An 18661-nucleotide genomic window follows, 5' to 3' on the forward strand; every position below is an offset into this window, starting at 1 on the left:
TTGAAAGATTAAACATATATTTATTCCACATGATAAAATCATATTAATTGTTACTATTTACCCTGTATGTCGATGATAACACTGGTATTTATTATTGCAAGTTATTAGAAACATTAACATTTCATGAAATCACGTAACCTCACAAGTACAAATATAGACACATTATTGGTTTACGTGCATTGATAAATATTGATGAAATGTTTTAAAAGACAACAAATCAAATCTATTATTGCAACAAATAAAACAATCTTAAAACTATCTGCTGATATCACTGGCGACATGAACATCGTTTGTTACAAAGGGACAAGAAGTTAGTAGAACTATGCAGATTATTTTTTCTACAATTTGTGTCGTCCGACAATTTCTTTGACCTAGTACAGTAAGTTGTTTGATCTAAACCATTACCGTTTGGCGAGAAAAGATCTAATCCATGACCAGCTATGGCTGGAGGGATGCAGTGATGACCAAGGGCACCAGAGTCATGGCCGTGACTGTGAACACTGACAGGGTCGTCACCAAGGTGGCTGCAACGGAGGGAAGATGATTTTTATTTTCATTATCATATGTTATCTTTATTTCTTAAGACAATGGTTATTATTCATTGTCGCATGGGTCGCATAGCGGCAATGTATGGAGGCAGCATGTGACAAATGTCATTTAAAAATCGTATGGCTCCTCTCTAGTTTGGCACCAGTGTATCTGTCATAACGTTATAAACAAATTCAGTTCCAAATTTTGGACTGTATTTCCAAATTTGAAGTCACCAGCGTTGCCATGGTGAGAGAAGACAGGAAGGCGTGATAAAGAAAGAGGCTTTACCTGCAGAGATCGGCTTGAGTGTAGTCACAAACTGCGTGTCCTGGAAACGCGCTGTGCTTTCGGTGGTCACGTATCTATCCTCCGTGGTTACCATATGCATGGTCATGATGGTGGATGGTTTCATGGATGTCGGTCTGTCCGTAATCCCAAAAGCCCTGTTTCCGGTGATGACGTCACGCTGACGGCCCTCCGCGAAGCAGTTGAACCGGAATCGGGTGTTCTGGTAATCTGGAAGAAAACGGATAATCAATGGAATTTTCTGTCAAGTTGTACCTAACAGAAAGCTAATCTCTTAGTCCCAATCCCAATGTACGCGAAAAAATTTATCTTATACAAGTAGCATTTGCAACAAACAATTGATAATGGTTTAACGCACCGGCCTTAGCAAGTAAAGTGAGTGAGAGCAATCTGGATTCGAACCCTCGACTTTGGTGCCCTGAAGCAGGGATGTCGGACACTATCCTCTAAGAGTAGGCATGGCCTTATGTAAGCAGGTGTGATATCCGTGTATTGTTGGTGAAGTAATGAATGATTTGGGTCAGAGATGACAGCTTAATGCTGTCGGCTTAACGTGACCCCGAAAAAGCACTTTGCCCAAGGGAAATGAAAAGAGATGACAAAGGTAGCGTTAAGGCTATTCATTCAAGTGGACTTCAGGGATAGATGAGGCAAAATGACGTTCTCTCGTGTTGTGTTATCAAGATGGTCTCATATTCTAAGCTGTCTACTTCAAGTGATGGGTGCGCGTAGATGATCACAAAGCTAACACCTGCCTTGCATTTCCAGTACATTGTCCTTCAACAAGCCCGATGCATGTTGACAATGTTCTGTGTTTTTCTGTATGTAGACAGACTGTTTACCACAGCAATTCAGGAAAACTTTGAAAAATAGAATTTGCAGCGTACTATGCGAAACCCATTGCTTTCATATAGGGGATGTTGCTGCGGTGCATCGGCAATTTCATGCTAGCTGCTCAGTTGGGGCACATTGCATTCAGCTAAAGCGGTTTGAAACGCGCCGGTTGTTTGCAGACTTACCTGGATCACAGCGCTTGACGAGAGTGTTTCCGCAGGGGAAGATCTCCTTGATGAGTCTGTACAGTGCGGGATCGTACTCCTGCAGCTCCGTCCGGTTGTTCACATAGTTGTGGATCCCGTTAGGACGGAGACTTTCGGCGTTCACATCGAAATAGCCCTGTACACCTATCAAACAACAAGACTGACATGAGTTTGATGTAATTATAATGACAACTTGAGTACGTCGTCAACTTGTCTGTATTTGTTCATTTTTGTCTTAATTTAAAAAACAAACAAAAACAAGACTCCATTAGCGACTCTGCATTGCTGACTCCATGAAGCCTTCATACAAATGTAACAAGGGCACAATTTAACACCACTTCAACGTTTATAGCCTGGTATCCATCCCTAATATTATGCTACAATAGAAAAGGAGACCAGTGGGCTGCTATCAACTTTAAACGTCCCTGTGATCATGAGCTATTTGCAAAATTACCGGAAAGGGGGAGAACATGTCAGTACGGTGCTCTTCACGAAACTGTCGCAGAATGAGATTATAAATGTCGTAAAATGTCCAGTGCAAAACGGTCTTATGTGGTTTCAATTTTTGTGCAGTCTCGTATCAAATTAATATGGTCTCCATAGGATGCCATCCATGAAATCAATTTTGTGTGCTGAACCATGAATATAGTAACAGCGCCACTAGCATCTTTTCTCACCTTCGGCAAAGTACTCATCGATGGTGTCATCAGCGTACGTGTTGGCCCACAGCCCGGCGGCCTTGGCGCTGTCATACGCCGCCTGCAGACGGGACCGCCAGCCCGGGATCACCTGTCGGGCTCCCAGCAGGTCGATCCCGTGGGAGAACTCGTGCAGGAAGATGTCTTCGCTTTTGTACCTGAGTGGAAAACATTCAATAGTCCCACCATGTCTTATACCTCTACACAGATCTGAGCACGAACAGGCCATTCTATTGCATTCTGTTGGACCAAAATATTTATAGAAGCGCATTCTATTATGAAACCCAAGATGTCTCCTTTTCGGAACAAACTACGATTTTCAATCTAATCGATATCATAGGCACCGCTCTATTCACTGCTAACGGGCCCTAATGTGGTAGACCGTCGTCACGTGCACCTGATTCTAGTCATCTGCATTTGTAACCATAACAAGTTCTTTGCCACCTACACCTGCTAACTTTTCTTCTCATGATAACCTGTCCAGGTTTGCTATGTTTTATGTCAAATATTGCAAGAAAACTCAAGATAAACTCACTTAACTTTACACAATACAATGCTCAATTAACTGGATACGGTCAGACGTTTTAGATAGCAGTGTAGCACCCACTTACCAGATGTAGTGGATACCATCTGAAACGTCTGGCCGCTTATAAAACTTATGGAGTTGCTTAGGTAACTATTGTTTTGTGTATCTTATTACCTGGATAACCTTCATCGAGACATTACTTTACTCGATTTGTCTTTTAATGACGCCTCACGGGTGGAGGCCATTGAACCCGTTTTGTTTTTGTCACTCACTCTTGTGTATGTTACGTTTTATGTTTCATTCACAGCCACGCTGCTAATCACAGCAAACATCACCTGTCTGAAGTGTAGCAGAGCACGTTCTCCTCGGCCCCGGTGGACACAGGTCTGCTGACGGTGGCACCCAGGCCTCTGGCCCGCGTGTTGAACGATGGGTCAAGGCCAGAATGTTCGGGAATATCCAACGTCACCTATTTCCACAGAACATGGTTGAAATTATATAAACTAACTTTTCTTTGACAACATATCACATCACATCACAACACGAAATCGCCAAGAAGCGAAAATGGGAGCTCACTTCAGTTTCGGCCATGATGGCGGCCCTGCCGTAGTAGTCATAGTAGGAGTCCCGCAGGTCCTTTCTGTCCGCTAACATGAACAGTACATCATAGCACGCTCTCCGGATGGCCTCGTCCGGTACGATGGAAGAGCCGAGAATAGGGATTCCGTAGGCATGGAGGTATTTCTGAAAGAAAAAAAGGATGAATTTTTACCAGTGCCATCAAAACGTTGATCAGCAGTTGCAATGAACGTAAAATAGTAACATCCAGTGCAGTAAAACAGTGTGTGATTACTGTGATGTTATCTTCTAAACTTGCAGCACCAACCTGGTAGAAGTTGTCCAATGACATGGAGCTTCGCACGTCATCCGGGACATTCGTGACGTCATTACACTCCCAGGTGTCCAGTGCGCGCCCTCGGCCCCTACGGACGCACTCCAGGGGAAGACCTGAAATACAAGAGGCGAAATTACCACTGAAAAATTTGGCTGAGCACTTTTGACAAATACGAAGAGTTGTGCTGATAACTTCATCATGAATAAGGAGTTACTAGTTTGAAAAAAATGAACCTCTATATTTGTAAAGTTGATCCAGACAGCCTACCTGGCATACAGATGCCGCAGCTAAGCGGACAGTTCCTACTCATGTACCCAGGGTTATTTTCGCACTCTCCCTTCTTGGCCCAACTCAGACAGTGGTGGTTTCTGTCCGCACAGTCCCCCGGTAGCTGTAGTGTGGCCGTGCAACAAATACACAGTGAGTCGTGAATCAACATTCGTCTTACGTTATACTAGTAGACTTACAAACTGGTCAACTTTCAATTTGGAAAACGCTAGAAATTCGGGGGCTCTATATCTAATATCTGCTCTTGAAGCCGAGTGTGCCAAAACATATTACAGGTTTAATCTTAATTAAAGATGCCATGATCGTATGATAAATAACAACCGTACGCGCGCTCTTTCACATATAAAAATATGTACTAAATTGTGATGTCAGATAGATTCCCACAGTCCTCAGGTGACTAGAGCATAATCATAACCAAGTTTTCTTATTACCACTTGGTTTCCATTTTTTGGTCTAAAAATGTTTTACACTTTTTTGAAGAAATTTCAGACGTTAAAACGTACGTCTGGGCAGACGACGATTGAGATGTTGCCCTTTGCAGTTCTCCCAACTCCGTTGTCCGCCGTGCAGACGTAAACATCGCTGTCCTCGGCTACCACGTCCCGCAGGGTCAGGCTTCCATCGATATCTGCCTCCGCCCCGGCCGGAAGTGCACCGCTCTGCCGAGACCAGGTGAAGGTAGGGGCGGGGTCTCCACTTCCGATGCAGAACAAGGTAGCAGTTTCTCCGGCGTATAGCAGGGCGCCGGGTAGAATCGCAACGTTTTTAACCTCGGGAGGTTCTGTGAAAATACAACATAGAGCTGTAGGCAATCCGTCATATATAAAGTTCTTTGCCTCGATTGGATTTTGTGTGTCTTTTCGCTCGTATTCCAAGCTAAAAGTGAAGTACTAAAACAATAACATGGAAAAACACATAACATCCCATGATATTTTCCCCTCTGACTGGCCAAACAGTAGATGGAGACACAGCTTGACTTAGAAAAAGAAAACCGGCCAAGGGTTTACGGTGGATCAAAGTATTTCCCCGGTCTTCTGGCCTTCTCAGCGGACGACCCAAACACATCTATGCAATGCTTAGGTTCACTTCAAGTCTAGGCTGTTTTTGTTCTCATGGCCAGGTCCTTATAGGCTGGATCTTGGGCGTTTGTTTCTCTGTGGGTCAGAGGCGATGAAGACCGGGGTCAACGACCTGAGGGGCAATGACATCTCTACCACGTCTGACCATGTACCATGTTGCGTCTTGGTATGTTAACCTGAGTGACTGATGATACCATTAACTCTATTTGTCCTTCATATCTGTTCATGAAAGCCATTAATAGCTGATCCAATGTGTCTGCCCAACCTAATCATCATGGTTGCCTCCCTAAACGAGACACGCGGGCTTATCGTCCGCCCTATTCACATGGACTGAACAACTTGATGCACGTTTCCAGTTCTCGGGAAACTGACACAATTTGTGAAACTGATACCAATGAAAATACTGTCAAACCTGGACAAGTGATCATCTCTACATAAGGACCACCAGGCCAATGTTACCACTTTTTGGAGGTCTCTCGATAATTTTTCCATGGACATAAACATATCTATGTCTAAAGTGACCACCTGTCCACTTTGACAAGCCTTTATCGTTCCCCTGTGTGGTCTTCTTGGACAGGTACTACGTAAACTCTCAATGGAAATGCCGCTGATCAAATACGCCAGCCTCACCTCCGACCACTACTGCAGGGTTCACACGTAGGACCAACAACACAGACAGTCCCACCGTAACGACACAATGTCCATTCCGGACGGCTTATCTGTGACCAGCACGGACGGCTGGACAAGCAAACACGGACAGGTCAGCGGCTGTACAGAACAAACATCAACAGGCTTCGCCCGGACAGGCTTTTCTCGTCAGCTGATCCCGGCGTAAGCCCGGTGATGACACGACTAAGGAGGCTGTAATCCTCTGGGAGATCAACTAGAACACGTGACCTACTGTATCATATTGCGATACCTAGCTGTCATATACAATTGGAGAGTGACTGAGTTTTAATAGCACATGTTGGAAGACTTACATTTTGACTGATTACAACTAGCACAATATGTACAATAAAGATTTGCATGTCGTAAGATCACGCCATGCATCATGGCGTATCTGTATTCCGGCACTGACCCTTTGGGTGACAAAACTTCGAGCGTTGCTTTCATTGTGTGACTTATCTGATATCTAGAAATAACATAGTCACAAGCCCAAGTTGCTTAGAAACTAAGTAACACACAGTAAACGTTGTTATTTTGACAACCTAAAGATTATAGACTCACGATGCAGTGTCAGTGACCTGTCTGGAATGACGGGTCATACCTTACAGTATCAGCACCCGCCTGACATGACTTATTCATGACCACTGTCCGTAAAGACACAGTTTGTATGTGAAATACCACCTTAGGATTAGGTAGAAAATAGCAGTAATTGCAGGTAAATGACTGAGTCCTTCTGTCTAGTCTAAGAAGACTCAAGGCTCGGCTTCATGATGGTAATAACTTACAATTTCAGTGTGCTGATGTCGGTGTTTCAATTTCCGAGAGTTGCAACGAAAATAAGTTTCACTTTTTCGGGGCATGGCTTTATTTACAAAACCCCTTAATCCATCCCTAGATTTATCTTTTAAGAGTTCAAACGAACTGCGTCAGCGGAGGTAAAATAAGGTGGGCTGAAATACGGCCTTACCCTATCCTGAGAACCAGACTGTTTATCGGGCCTTTTAACCGGTTCCTTCTAGTCAGTCCCTTCGGCGGCCCAGGGCTCCAAACCCGACGATACCGTAATTAGCGCACCGGGGGAGTTCTAGCCCGAGAGTTGACTGACTGTCTTGGGCCGCCGAAGGGAGTCGCTAGCGGCCCGGTTCTAGCTAGGCCCCCAGGGTAGCCTTAGCCCAACGACAGTTCACATACGGTCACATATGTATGTTTGTATCTACTTTGTTCAAGCGCACTAGACCGGCTCTGGGCTCTACCCAAAACACAACTGAACCCGAGTGAACCTTCTATGCTTCGGTATGCATGGTGACACTGATATGATGGTGAATATGTAAATATCTGTAAACTGCAACGTCTGTTACCACACATATCATCTGCAAAAGACGCACATTTGTAGTTAAACACAGTCAAATAATTACGTTTACGATATCCATGAGTCTGGAATATGCAACAACGTCCAAAACAATTTTTCATTTGTGAAATATTACACCACGCATTATGGTTGTCTACTCTCTACCAGACTAACTACGCCGGCTATAGGGATAATATTTGCAAGACCTTCACTTGCAAGATGGCAGATTGGACCCTCTCTCCGTAGCCGACTCCCTTAGCATATTACATGTACTATTCAACTTCTACTATTCACCCAGCCATGACGGGGCCTAGGGTACGGCATACAATAGACCCCGCTTTTATAGATGCTCCCAGACTGAAGGTCGTTTACGACTTGGGAATTCGTTGATATGCTGTTCAGAAAGAGTACACATGTAGTTTCAGAAGTCCAAGCTTTTGTTTCTATCGCCGGTCTTACGGTTGTTCAGGGCTGGACCAGAATACAAGACAGCCCTCTATTAGTTCTAGTATACTCCAAACTACACTGTATCAAACTTTATAACGTTCTTGGGTCAGACTTTATAACGTTCTTGGGTCAGACTGTTATGTTATAATCAGTTAATCTTGCTATCTCTATATTTGATATGCCGCACCTATGTCAGTACAAAGTCTACCATACAAAGAGCATTTCGACTTTCACAAGTTTGTATTATTGGTGTACTCCATTGGTAGAGTTTATCCGATGATGGGCCCATTTTGCAATTGGCTTGCTGGATATTGTTTTGGCCCATTGATACAGTCTTGCCGCCGGTAGATTACAATTGTTGGCGCATGATAACTTCTAACGTTAACCGCCTTGGGTCCTAAACGATGCCCAATTTCACATGATTTATAACTACATGACAGAATACCCCACCGCCCCCTCCGGGCTAAGTCTGTAGAGCTGATGACTGATCGAGGCCTTAAAGATTTCTGTCAGTTTGAACACAAGAAACGCTCCAGCAACTTTGCCAAACGTTAACGCTTCGGCTCTTACTTAACAGTCTGTGGGGGCTTCATTTACCTGCATCACGTTTGCGTGTACACGAGAAACAGAAATAAGAGAGTGCTTTACCAAATAAGGTGAAGTCTGTTTGGTGAGGCAACCGTGACCCCCTAAGGCAAAATGGGCACAATTTCATATTGCGTCATGGTAAATCGCCATTTAGTTGTTGGCATACTTGTGGTTTACGAACAATTTGGGATGGAGTAAACAAAAGAGCAAGCGAAACATCGTTCTAGCGAAAGTCACTATTCTACGCTCAGTAGCAGTGTCAGTAATATGATATACATCGGCCTGTTACTACTAGTACTACTTAACAACTTTTGGAAAGAACATATTTGAGACGATCCCGTTCAAGGTTTGGCAGCCTCAAAAATGTGGTCAAAGTCTACTTACAATCTCTGTTAGAACTCCTTAGTCGTTACAGTTAGAAACACAACATTCTGAAAGGACTTCTTACAATTTTCTAACCCCTCCCCTCTCCTAGTAATACAATACCCCGTAAGGCAACGTCTGAGTACGGGACCCTTTTAGCCTTGACATATGTGGAATGTACCACACAACACGGTACATATGGCACTATGAACCCCTACATTGTTATCATAAATGCGTAATTTGCGTAAAACTCACACTTATAAGTTCAAAGACAAGCACAGGACGGCAAAGTAGAGTTCGAAACTCACCTGTTGCCTTGACAATTCTTGTGCCAAAGAACACGATTAGTACTGTAAACAGTACTCTGGGTGTGACAGAAACTGTGTCGGTCGCCATGATTGTTGTAGCACTCTAACCCGGAGTGGTTTATCAAGTGATATTTATAGTAGACTATAGTCTCGGTCGGAGCGTTGTTCCTTCCGGGGCTGAACAACTCAGCTCAGATTAAAAACGTGGGCGAAAGAAAAGGTTGACCTCTGTGCCGACTCATGTGTTATCTTCAATGACACGATACTGGGCTCTGATTGGAGAAGATTGTTTTCTAATGATTACAATGACGACAATGCAATTCCTTCAAGGTGTACGCGTTTGGGGGGCACGTTTAAAAGGTTAAGCGTTAAGGTATTCGGAGTTGTCAACAATTTTGAGTTTGAACTGAAGAATTTCTATAATTACTGACCATAAAATGAAACCAGTAGAAGTAAAACATATTACTTGTCAGAAACATTTTGTATGATCAAAATAGTTTCAACATCTCCCAAATACATTGAGAATTTCCTCCATAAAAGGAGTGAGGAAACGATGATTTGTGAGTTATTTTTAGGGGCGATGTTGTGCACTCTTACATACCTGTTGTGTTAACTAAGAAAGGGTACTACTTGGTGACCCAAGATGACGTCAGTATTGAAAACAAACATAAACACAGCAGGACTCACCTGGATTAGATTACAACTTAAGTCACGTAATTCGTCTCGGTGTGTCACTGTAACGACGGAACTACGGATAAGTCATGGAAGTGTCCGACTTGGGGTAACTCTCGGTCAACGTAAGGGCATGGACGGTCACCAGGTCATCCTCGTGACAGTTCTTACGTTAGCTATCTTCCCTTGTGTGTTACATGTCACCAGCATGTGTCCAATCATGGTGCAATAATAGTGTTGTAAAGACTTTTTTAAAATCTGAAGTGAAGTTTTCGAAAGTTCAACACAAATCACAAGCTGTTTTTTAATACATGGTTTTCACCATGTGCACGTGGAGATAACAAAAGCCGACAGTCGTCGTAAGAAATTGACCCTGAACTGTACCAAGCGATGTTCCGGTGAGCTAAATAGATTGAATACATGGAATCGTTTAAAAAAAATCAAATTCTTGCAACAATCAAATGGACAGTTTCTAAGGCAAGTGGCAAGAAAATAAACATATCGTCGCGCAGGAACAGTCGAAGGCCCTGTGTTAGCGAGGTCCCATGATAGCAGTACCATGCCGCGACAGCCCGCGGACTCACATGGCCTTGGCAGAGTTATTTGGAGCAATTGCGCAAGACAAAGTCAGATAAACAAGAGACAAGCAATGACTTTTGTGACGCTACCGTGACACTGTGCAGAACTTTAATCTTATTTTGACAGCGCCCGAAGGACTAAACCGAAGGAAACTAAATTGCAAAGAAGATTTCAGATATCCACGATCCCTCAAAGCAAAGTCTGTAAAGAAATAAAGGCATAAGCACAGTGGATAAATATAGAATATATATATAGTTTTTCAGGAATTGACATATACAGAACTAGAAATTAAAACAGCTTTGCAGCCGATGTTACCTTCTTGTATTTCTATGTCCGCTCAGTCTGAAATGCTATCAGTAAAGCAGACCAGAAACTATTTGTATCTTTACTATGGAAGTTTGATCAACTAACATCTTTATTGTTCCCCTCGGTGCCCTAAATACTAAACCGACATAAATGTCTTAACTCCTGGGTTCGAGCTGACATAGAGCATAAGTTTTGGCATGGCAAAGTGGGGAGGGGGGAGGGCTAAGGACGGAGAGAGGCGCACCCCTGGCCCTGGTCCAGAACCAGTGCATGTCGCGTGCCGGAAACCATAGAACCCGAGTCAGTCTCAGGGTTGCCCAGAAAACCGACTTCTGTACATTATCATATGGTAATTTTGATAGTCGGGGCTGTACTCGGGGTGATTTCCTGATCATTGATCTCAATACCCCGACTTCGCACTTCTTGGCTTGCACTACAGGCTTGCATGTCAATAATAGCTTGATAGGATGTCAGCTTCCTTCTATCTGTGAGGAAAATTCTGTTCAGACATACAAACAAGCAAAGAAACGCAAATAAAATAAATAAAATCTACTGTATTTGAAGGTAACCTAGTACCGTAACATTTGGTTATTTGCGCCATTAGATCTATACCCTTGCCGCGGCAATACTGATGATATCAGTGCTGCATTTTTCTTCTGAAACAGCGTTTGATATGAAAAACATCTCGTCCTCTTGACTGTTCTTCTGTTCGCTTGACAGAAACTATCAGGTAAAATCAGTTGATGAAATTAGGTAAGTCATTAAACTGTTACCCGATATTGGGGGGAAATACAAACTTTATGAAATTGACACATACTATGGGATGGTAGATTCGTCAGAGGACCTAGCTAATTGGCCAGGAAAGTACAAATCATCCACCTCATTCGTCTAATCTCTTCTATTTTTCTAGTCCCAAAAAGAAATGTACTTTTACTGAATATCCAATGGAGAACAGGCAAAGCGTGGCCACGAATTTTCAGATTTGGCGCGTCCTTCCCGCGGTGCACGCCGGGATCAGCTGACTGATGAATAATTCCCGGATGTCAAAGACCGAAGATTACAGAGAACGGCCGATCGGCAGGATGGCAGCCGAAAAGTTCCTGTTCTCCTCCAAAACTCTCCGCTTATTCCTCATTCTAGCCTTCTCATGGACTGTTGGAGCTGCAGATCGTGACCAGCTCGGTAAGTACGTCTTCCTTAAGTTTCTTTAGGTGTTTGTATAGAAACCAGGAAGTTTAGAAAGTTTCTTTTTGTGTGATTCTTTCTGAAGGTGGGAGGGGCGCAGGCTGGGTTTTGAGTGAGCACAGATGTACGATATACACGCCGCCTTTACTGCTATGTTAGATCAGTGTCTTTCCCGTCTGGCTATGTGACATGTTTAGTTAGTGTAGAAGGCACGTATCCCGTGATCATGAAAATCCGGTCAAAGTTGGGGTAGAGACGGTGGAGATTTAAAGTAAACGTCTCCTTGTTTGTTTACATTACGATTTCGTTTCGTGCTGGGTTGGCTGAAGGCAAGCCACACTCCCGTTGAGACCCAGGGTTTCTCCAAACCTGGTAGACAAAGCAAGAATTCCGAGCTACAGCTTGCGAAAGCTCTCTCAGGGATGTTCTTTTAGTCATCAAGGGAGGGTTATTTATTCCAGATGTAGCATGTTACGTTCCTAGGCGCCCAGCTTGTAACGTAACATCCTCCTCGGTTTACATTTCTGTAATCCCTCACGCTGGATTGCGTATTTTGTCGTGAAAATAAACAACACATAATTAATAAACATGATGGATGTGTCATCATGTTTTCACACTTATCTATGTTGGGCACAATCTGTTAATGACCTTAATGTGTTTAACATCAGCTCTGGAAGTGTCAGTTACAGTATGCTGCTAGTGATAGCCTCAGACCCAGATCTACTTAAGGGCTGTTTTATGTTGGTTCTGAAACGTCTGATGCAGTACATGTGACCCCATTACCGCCACAGTCCTGAGACCTGTTTGACAGTTTTTTTTCACTCAGGAAGCCAAAGAATGTCTCATTTCAACTTGACATTCTATAAAACTCCATACCATGGAAGGGGAGAAACTCCACACCTTAGGAATTTTTTTCATGAAAAGAAAACTGAAATTTATCTATGATGAAGTTTGAGTGATTAGTATGAATGGCTGACATGTCCTTACCTTTCTTATGATACTTTACATCCTGTCTGCTGTGGCTGGGTCTGAGGCTTGCATCCTTGGGGACTTTTTATCTCAGATCGAAGCCTTGTCCTCAAACCCAGGCCTTGTGATACAGGCTAATCTGAAGGGATGTTCGTGTCCTTGTGTGCCCTTGTACGCTGTGTGCACATCCTGTCTGCTGTTCCTGGGTTTGAGACTAGCATCCTTTTGGACCTTTTATCTAGGATGAAGGTCATATCCTCAAACTCAGGCCTTGTGATACCAGGGATGTTGTGTGCTATTAACCCGTGTACATGCTGTATGTGGAATGGCCCATCTGCTGTGTCTGAGTTTGAGACCATTATTTCTGTTTAACTATTATGAATGATGAGAGATCAGTCCTCAAGCATGATGATAGGGTGTTATATGCTACTGCGGATGGTAAACGTATATCCTGTCTTCTGTGCCTGGGTGTGAGACTACTATCCCTGGGGATGTGATAACTGCAGAGAGAGTGATGACTGGACTTTGTTGTGGCCAGCTGATCAGGCCTTACAGGAAGAAGCTGGCTCCATGCAACCTGGCATCTCCCTGCCCTTCCTGCAAGGCTCAAACAGGGGTTCTGGGGATTCTGGAAAGTGTTGTATGAAACCTTAACAATTCTTTACATTCCTGTCAGGAGTTATAACCATGTTCTGCAGTCTATTCATAGATGAAATCCTTGAGTTGTATAAAAGCCTACCTTTATGATATATGTCAGGTTGACTTGTGATAATTTGGGATGTGACAGGTTACATGTGATCATCTTAAACTTGCCACTAACTGGGCCAAAGCCAAGGGAGTTTGAATCCCAAATGTTGTTACTTACCTGAGTTGCATGTGAAATACTGGAAAGCGTCACAGTCCTCAAGACAGGGTAATGTATTTGTCAAAAAAGGTAAGGAATTTTCCTCAATACACACTGAATCCTACATGTATATACTGTGAAATGTGTCTGTATGCTTCAGATACACTTGTAATCTTACCCCTTCAGACCCGCCTTCCTGTTCAATGGGTGTGTGAGTGAGTCACACATCTACACATGTAGTGCAGCAGTCATCCTGACCAGGACTAACACACTCCCCTGGTACAGGATGGCACCCTGCGTGCTTCCCTTTTAAGGTCATGTTTAAATGCAATTGCTCAATTACATGTTCATGACATCATCAGGTGAAGGCTTTGCTTGCACAGCTCATGAATTCATATATAACACTTACAGGTTATTATCAATCTTATGTCCATTAAATCAAAATTTTATAGGGTCCATGTTGGAAACTTCCTTGCAATTGGATCCTTCCAGTTCAGTGAAGAATTTTCTAGGAAAATAGTTGTTAAAAATGTGTATTGTTTTGTTCTTGTGATATTTTCACCAGGTTAATGGCTCTTGATTGATAAGTATAGAATTCAATAGATTTCAGAGGATGTGATTTTGAAGACTGGTGAAAGATGATGAACGTTGGGAGAACTAAAATGTGCCATGGTGAAATGTTAAATTGAGATATCTGAAAAATGTTTCTGTGAGTAATCATACATTTGTACCATGATGCATTTCCGATTGGCAAGCAACTTACATCTAGTGTGCAATTATGAATTACAGTTACATTATCAAGTGTAATTCTCAAAAAACAGAAACATTTTGCTTCTGTCAGCTAGTCGTATTTAGTTCAATTATAATTTTCTTTCTGTATGTTACTACCTTTTTCTACACAACATTGAGTCATACTCATAGCAATGGTTATTCATTCCTTTATTCCATTACCCTGCAACTGTTTCTTCCTCAGTTTGCCTACTTAATGTGTTATAATTCAATTTAAGATGCTTCTAGTACTCTCTTGCGTGCTGCACAAATCCAGTTAGCGAGATTATACAACCCTGCATCCCCGTTTATGACGATATAACGAGTTTATAGACAAACGAGCAGCACGATAAAATGTCTTTAACTGGGAAAGACAGACGACACCTGTCATATCGACCATTATGTAGTCAACGTCTTGTTGATTGAGTAGACACAAGAGTATAATGTAGGTGATAGAATTACATGTTATTGTTTATACAAAATATAGAATGGTAGGAAGACTCCCAGTCAGTTGATAAGACAAAAATCGTGAAGATGTATACTCTGTTATGAATTATTTGAAGTGCTGTTGGTTTAGCCGCACAAAGTGATACGATGTAATAGTAGTAGGGAGAAGTGTGGGCCGACCAGACAAAAATAAAGAAAACGGGTCAAAATAGAAAGCCTAACAAAAACACATCAAAAACCAGCAAAAAGCGAACTTGGGCTTGGTGAGTAGTTGTTACACATTTTGTAACATTTCAAATGACATCCAGATTCAGAATGATGTATGATTTATGAAGACATGAGATTAAGATAATGGGGACTTGCCAATGGGAATTCAGTTGGAACCACTGCATTTCTATCTGGTAACACAAAATAAACTGGCTAGGATGCAGGTCGTACCAGGGTGCCAGACGACTTCTAGAGATACAGTATATCATATTCTTCTGGAGGTGTTGAAGGTGACCTGTAATTTACACCATCGCCACTGGATAACTCTGACCTTTGGAGTGTCCTTATTGCCTGTTGGGTGGAGCTGAAACCTATTTAACCACTGATAGTACATCACATGACTAATCCTGGGGGCTCAGTCACATGATGGGCAGGAGACAGTTATCTAGGAGTCTGTGACTTTAAATCCTGATCACTTTAGATTCAGAATGATTCAATATGGTCTCTTACAGACTGTCAGGTCAAATGGGTCTTAAGGCCACACTAGATATATTGCCTTGGTTCTCTGACATTTTAAAGTCAAAATCAAGGAAAAGGTCAAGTTGAATATAGAAGTCTGGGAGAAAGACTGGAATCTGGCAATAGTCACTCTGAAACTGTGTAACAAGCTCCAGGTATAGATGTACAAACTCTCTCTTCGGGCTCTAAATCATTCTGTTTTTATGCTGCTTTTCCAGTTTAGCATTTTTTTCTATAAAAAATCCAACAACCAACAAGTTATATTGTTGTGGCTGTAAATGACATTGCATTAAGTTGTGCTATACATCCATGCAGTAATGCATTGAATAGTTACGTTTTCTTGGAGTTAAGTACACAAGGTATGTTATTCCATCGCTATGAACAGAGTTACATGGAACTAATTGGAATGACTTTCATAGTGTACAAGACTTCTTTTTTTAGGATGTACATTGTATACTTGACATTGTATTACCCAGAAAAGGAAATGAAAGTGCAGGCATTGTTGCCACTTCTGCTTTTCTTTTCCCAGTGTGCACCCTCAATGGTGTGTGTATGTACCATGGTCTGAGGGTCAGTGGGGCATGGAAAGGCTAGCTGTCACCATTGTTAACTCGACCTTGAATTAGTGACCCTTACCCTGTTATGGCTTCCTGTATATAGCTGTAAGTCTTTTTTTACCTCAGAGTGAAGGAAGCTATGTATTCGATCTCATTTGTTGGTTGGTTTCTGATTTGGATAACTGAAAAAAGATTGGTTTCTTCATACTGGGTACTGGGAAGCAAGAAGTGATGAAATTTTTGGAATTGACAATTTTATTTATACTAAATTTGTCTATTACTGTCTGTTCATGTCTGTAATTAACGTTACATCCAACAAATCTTCTCCAAGTTTGTAAAATTTTCAAGAAGTATATTGTGTATCAATACCACTGAAATATATATTATACAATGCATATTGTTTGGTATGTTTGATTGTATGCAAATGTAAATAATCACCACAACTTCAAGAATGGTGTTGTTTTGATGTTAGAACTAGCTTCACTCTTACATATGTATGAGTCAAACTTAATGCAGACTAACAAAGAGTTTTCCCGTATGTCCATTTTCTAGGCAGTATCCTGAAGTGTGTCCTTTGAGTGTCTGGGGTGTCAGTTCCCCCCTGTTGACTTACATGCTGTGCGCTAACCCCAGTAATCTGTCAGTAATGTCGTATGTAAACGTGAGCTGGTTGAAAGCATACATGTACGCAATCCCCACCGTGTACGCAAACCCCGACGGCATGTAGCACTAGAGGATAGATGAAACAAGAGATGTATACTTAGACTTGAGACTATGGTACATCTTGAAATGAAATTGCCGTGGTTTTATGTTTGCGTGACTTCTCCACCACAAATTATTGATGTCGCAAAAATACATTTTCCATGTATTAGGCCACACAAATTTTTTTTGTTGCTTCTCGGAATAGCCTGTCCTGTTTTTCCCATTTTGAAAGAAAAAAAATTTGGTCGCTGAAACAAAGCTGAAATTTGAATAAACCTCTTATTCTTTATGTACATACCTAATCTTTGTATTGATGGAGACCCAAAAACTTAAGAAATACAATTATGATGAATTGCAAAGGTTAAGTTCATGCAGACATTTTTCATGTCTCTCTGCCCTTTCAACTCTGTTTACCCACCTGAGGCACATCCAAGAACAATAAAAATTGTTTCCTCAGGCTACATACCAGGTGAGATTGGAGATACAGGGGAATGTGAGGTTTGGGGAAGTATGAAGAAGTCACAATAGGCTTAATGACAGGCAGGGTTTCTTTGAACAACAAGACTAGGTGCAGGTGAAATTGGGGAACTGTGGCAACTTTCAATTGGTATTGAATTAATCTGATTAATGTTTAACAGGTGACTGGTACCTAGAAGGAGTTAACTTTAAACAGTAGCAAACGTCATGATTTACAGGTCTAGCAGTGTGTACATGTACAACATACCGAGTTCTTATACTGTACATGTATACACTGTACATGTATATACACCCAGAACATCATGTTACGACTGTGGTAGTCACTGTACTTGTCACCCTGACAGGTGGCAGGGTTAATGGGTTTTGTCAGAATGAGAAGAATTTTAAGACCACATACACACTGACAGCTGTTGGACAGAGGTGTAAACATATACACATGTGCATGTGTAGCTTTGGACCCAAGAAAATGTAATTACATAGTTCATGGCCATTCCCTGGATACTTTTCAGAGGTCTTTGACTCAAAGTGAGTGATTCACCCGGACGGGAGACCTGGTGCATCCCCGTCTTGTATGACAGCCAACGAATGGGTATGTCACCCCGTAAAGGGTGGTATGACCCTGTTGTCGCGAAAGCACGTATGGATGATGATGATTGACCCCCCAAAAATGAGGACTGAATGAAACTTTCAGACATTGATCCACCTTTCCTTTCATATTTTGTTCCTTCTCTCTTTCTGCCTGTCATCTGTGCATTTCTCTCTCCTCCCATCCTCTTTTCATTCCTTCTTTCTTCCTCTTTTCCTCTTGTTTGTTGTCCTATCATCTGTCTGGAAATATTGTCTTTCTCCTTCCTTTTTCTTTTCATTCCCTCTGATCCCTATTCATGTTCTCCAAGATCTCCGTACTGGGCCTGAGCAGCTGCTAGAGACAGGTTATCTTCATGTCCATCACAGTTTACTAGCCCCAGGCTGTTGTAAAACCAACTTGAAAGACCTGGGACTTAAAAGATTTTAAGGTGATGTTGCTTCCTGATAATGAATGGGAGGAAAATCCTTTCCATGCCATGTAAACAGTATGGTTAAGCCGCCTCCAGGGATTGGCGATGTTAACTATACGTGTTATGTTTATTCAAACATTAACAGTGCATGTTTTAGTGGAGAGAAGGCCTGTGTCTGGAGAGTGTCCGTCTGTTGCTCATCTGACTTGCATGCCAAGTACATGCCGGGTGCTCTAAATACCTTTTTCTGTTACCCGGTATTCATCATGATACCGAGTCTGTTTTTAGCCAGGAAATTGCAAGTTCTTCCTATTTATTTGATGCAGTTTCAAAGGTATTTCTAGCCGT

General features: G+C 42.2%; 2 protein-coding genes across 4 annotated transcripts in view; one reads left to right on the plus strand and one right to left on the minus strand.

The window, feature by feature from the left end:
- On the minus strand, window positions 1–9423 carry LOC136430669 (uncharacterized). The gene is made up of 10 exons (XM_066421463.1): window positions 9084–9423; window positions 4788–5065; window positions 4264–4387; window positions 3988–4109; window positions 3678–3845; window positions 3437–3570; window positions 2555–2733; window positions 1857–2021; window positions 820–1047; window positions 1–524 (listed from the first exon to the last, which is right to left on the minus strand). The coding sequence occupies exons 1-10, from the start codon at window positions 9169–9171 to the stop codon at window positions 439–441; spliced, it is 1572 nt and encodes a 523-aa protein (XP_066277560.1). The 5' UTR covers window positions 9172–9423; the 3' UTR covers window positions 1–438.
- Window positions 9424–11677: 2254 nt separating this feature from the next.
- Window positions 11678–18661, plus strand: part of LOC136430671 (disintegrin and metalloproteinase domain-containing protein 12-like) — a 57908-nt gene continuing 50924 nt past the window's right edge. For all 3 annotated transcript variants that reach the window (XM_066421465.1, XM_066421466.1, XM_066421467.1), the window contains exon 1: window positions 11678–11822. In XM_066421465.1, coding sequence (XP_066277562.1) covers window positions 11681–11822 — 142 coding nt within the window. In that variant the 5' untranslated portion in view covers window positions 11678–11680. The remainder of the gene's footprint in view (window positions 11823–18661) is intronic.

Source organism: Branchiostoma lanceolatum, chromosome 3 (genome assembly GCF_035083965.1).
Source record: "Branchiostoma lanceolatum isolate klBraLanc5 chromosome 3, klBraLanc5.hap2, whole genome shotgun sequence".
NCBI lineage: Eukaryota > Metazoa > Chordata > Leptocardii > Amphioxiformes > Branchiostomatidae > Branchiostoma > Branchiostoma lanceolatum.

Coding starts and splice junctions, on each gene's coding strand:
- LOC136430669 (XM_066421463.1), bottom strand. CDS start 9,171: ATGGCGACCGACACAGTTTCTGTCACACCCAGAGTACTGTTTACAGTA. Junction 5,066..9,083: donor AAGAATTGTCAAGGCAACAG/GTGAGTTTCGAA, acceptor GTATTTTCACAG/AACCTCCCGAGGTTAAAAAC. Junction 4,110..4,263: donor CTGCGGCATCTGTATGCCAG/GTAGGCTGTCTG, acceptor CTTGTATTTCAG/GTCTTCCCCTGGAGTGCGTC.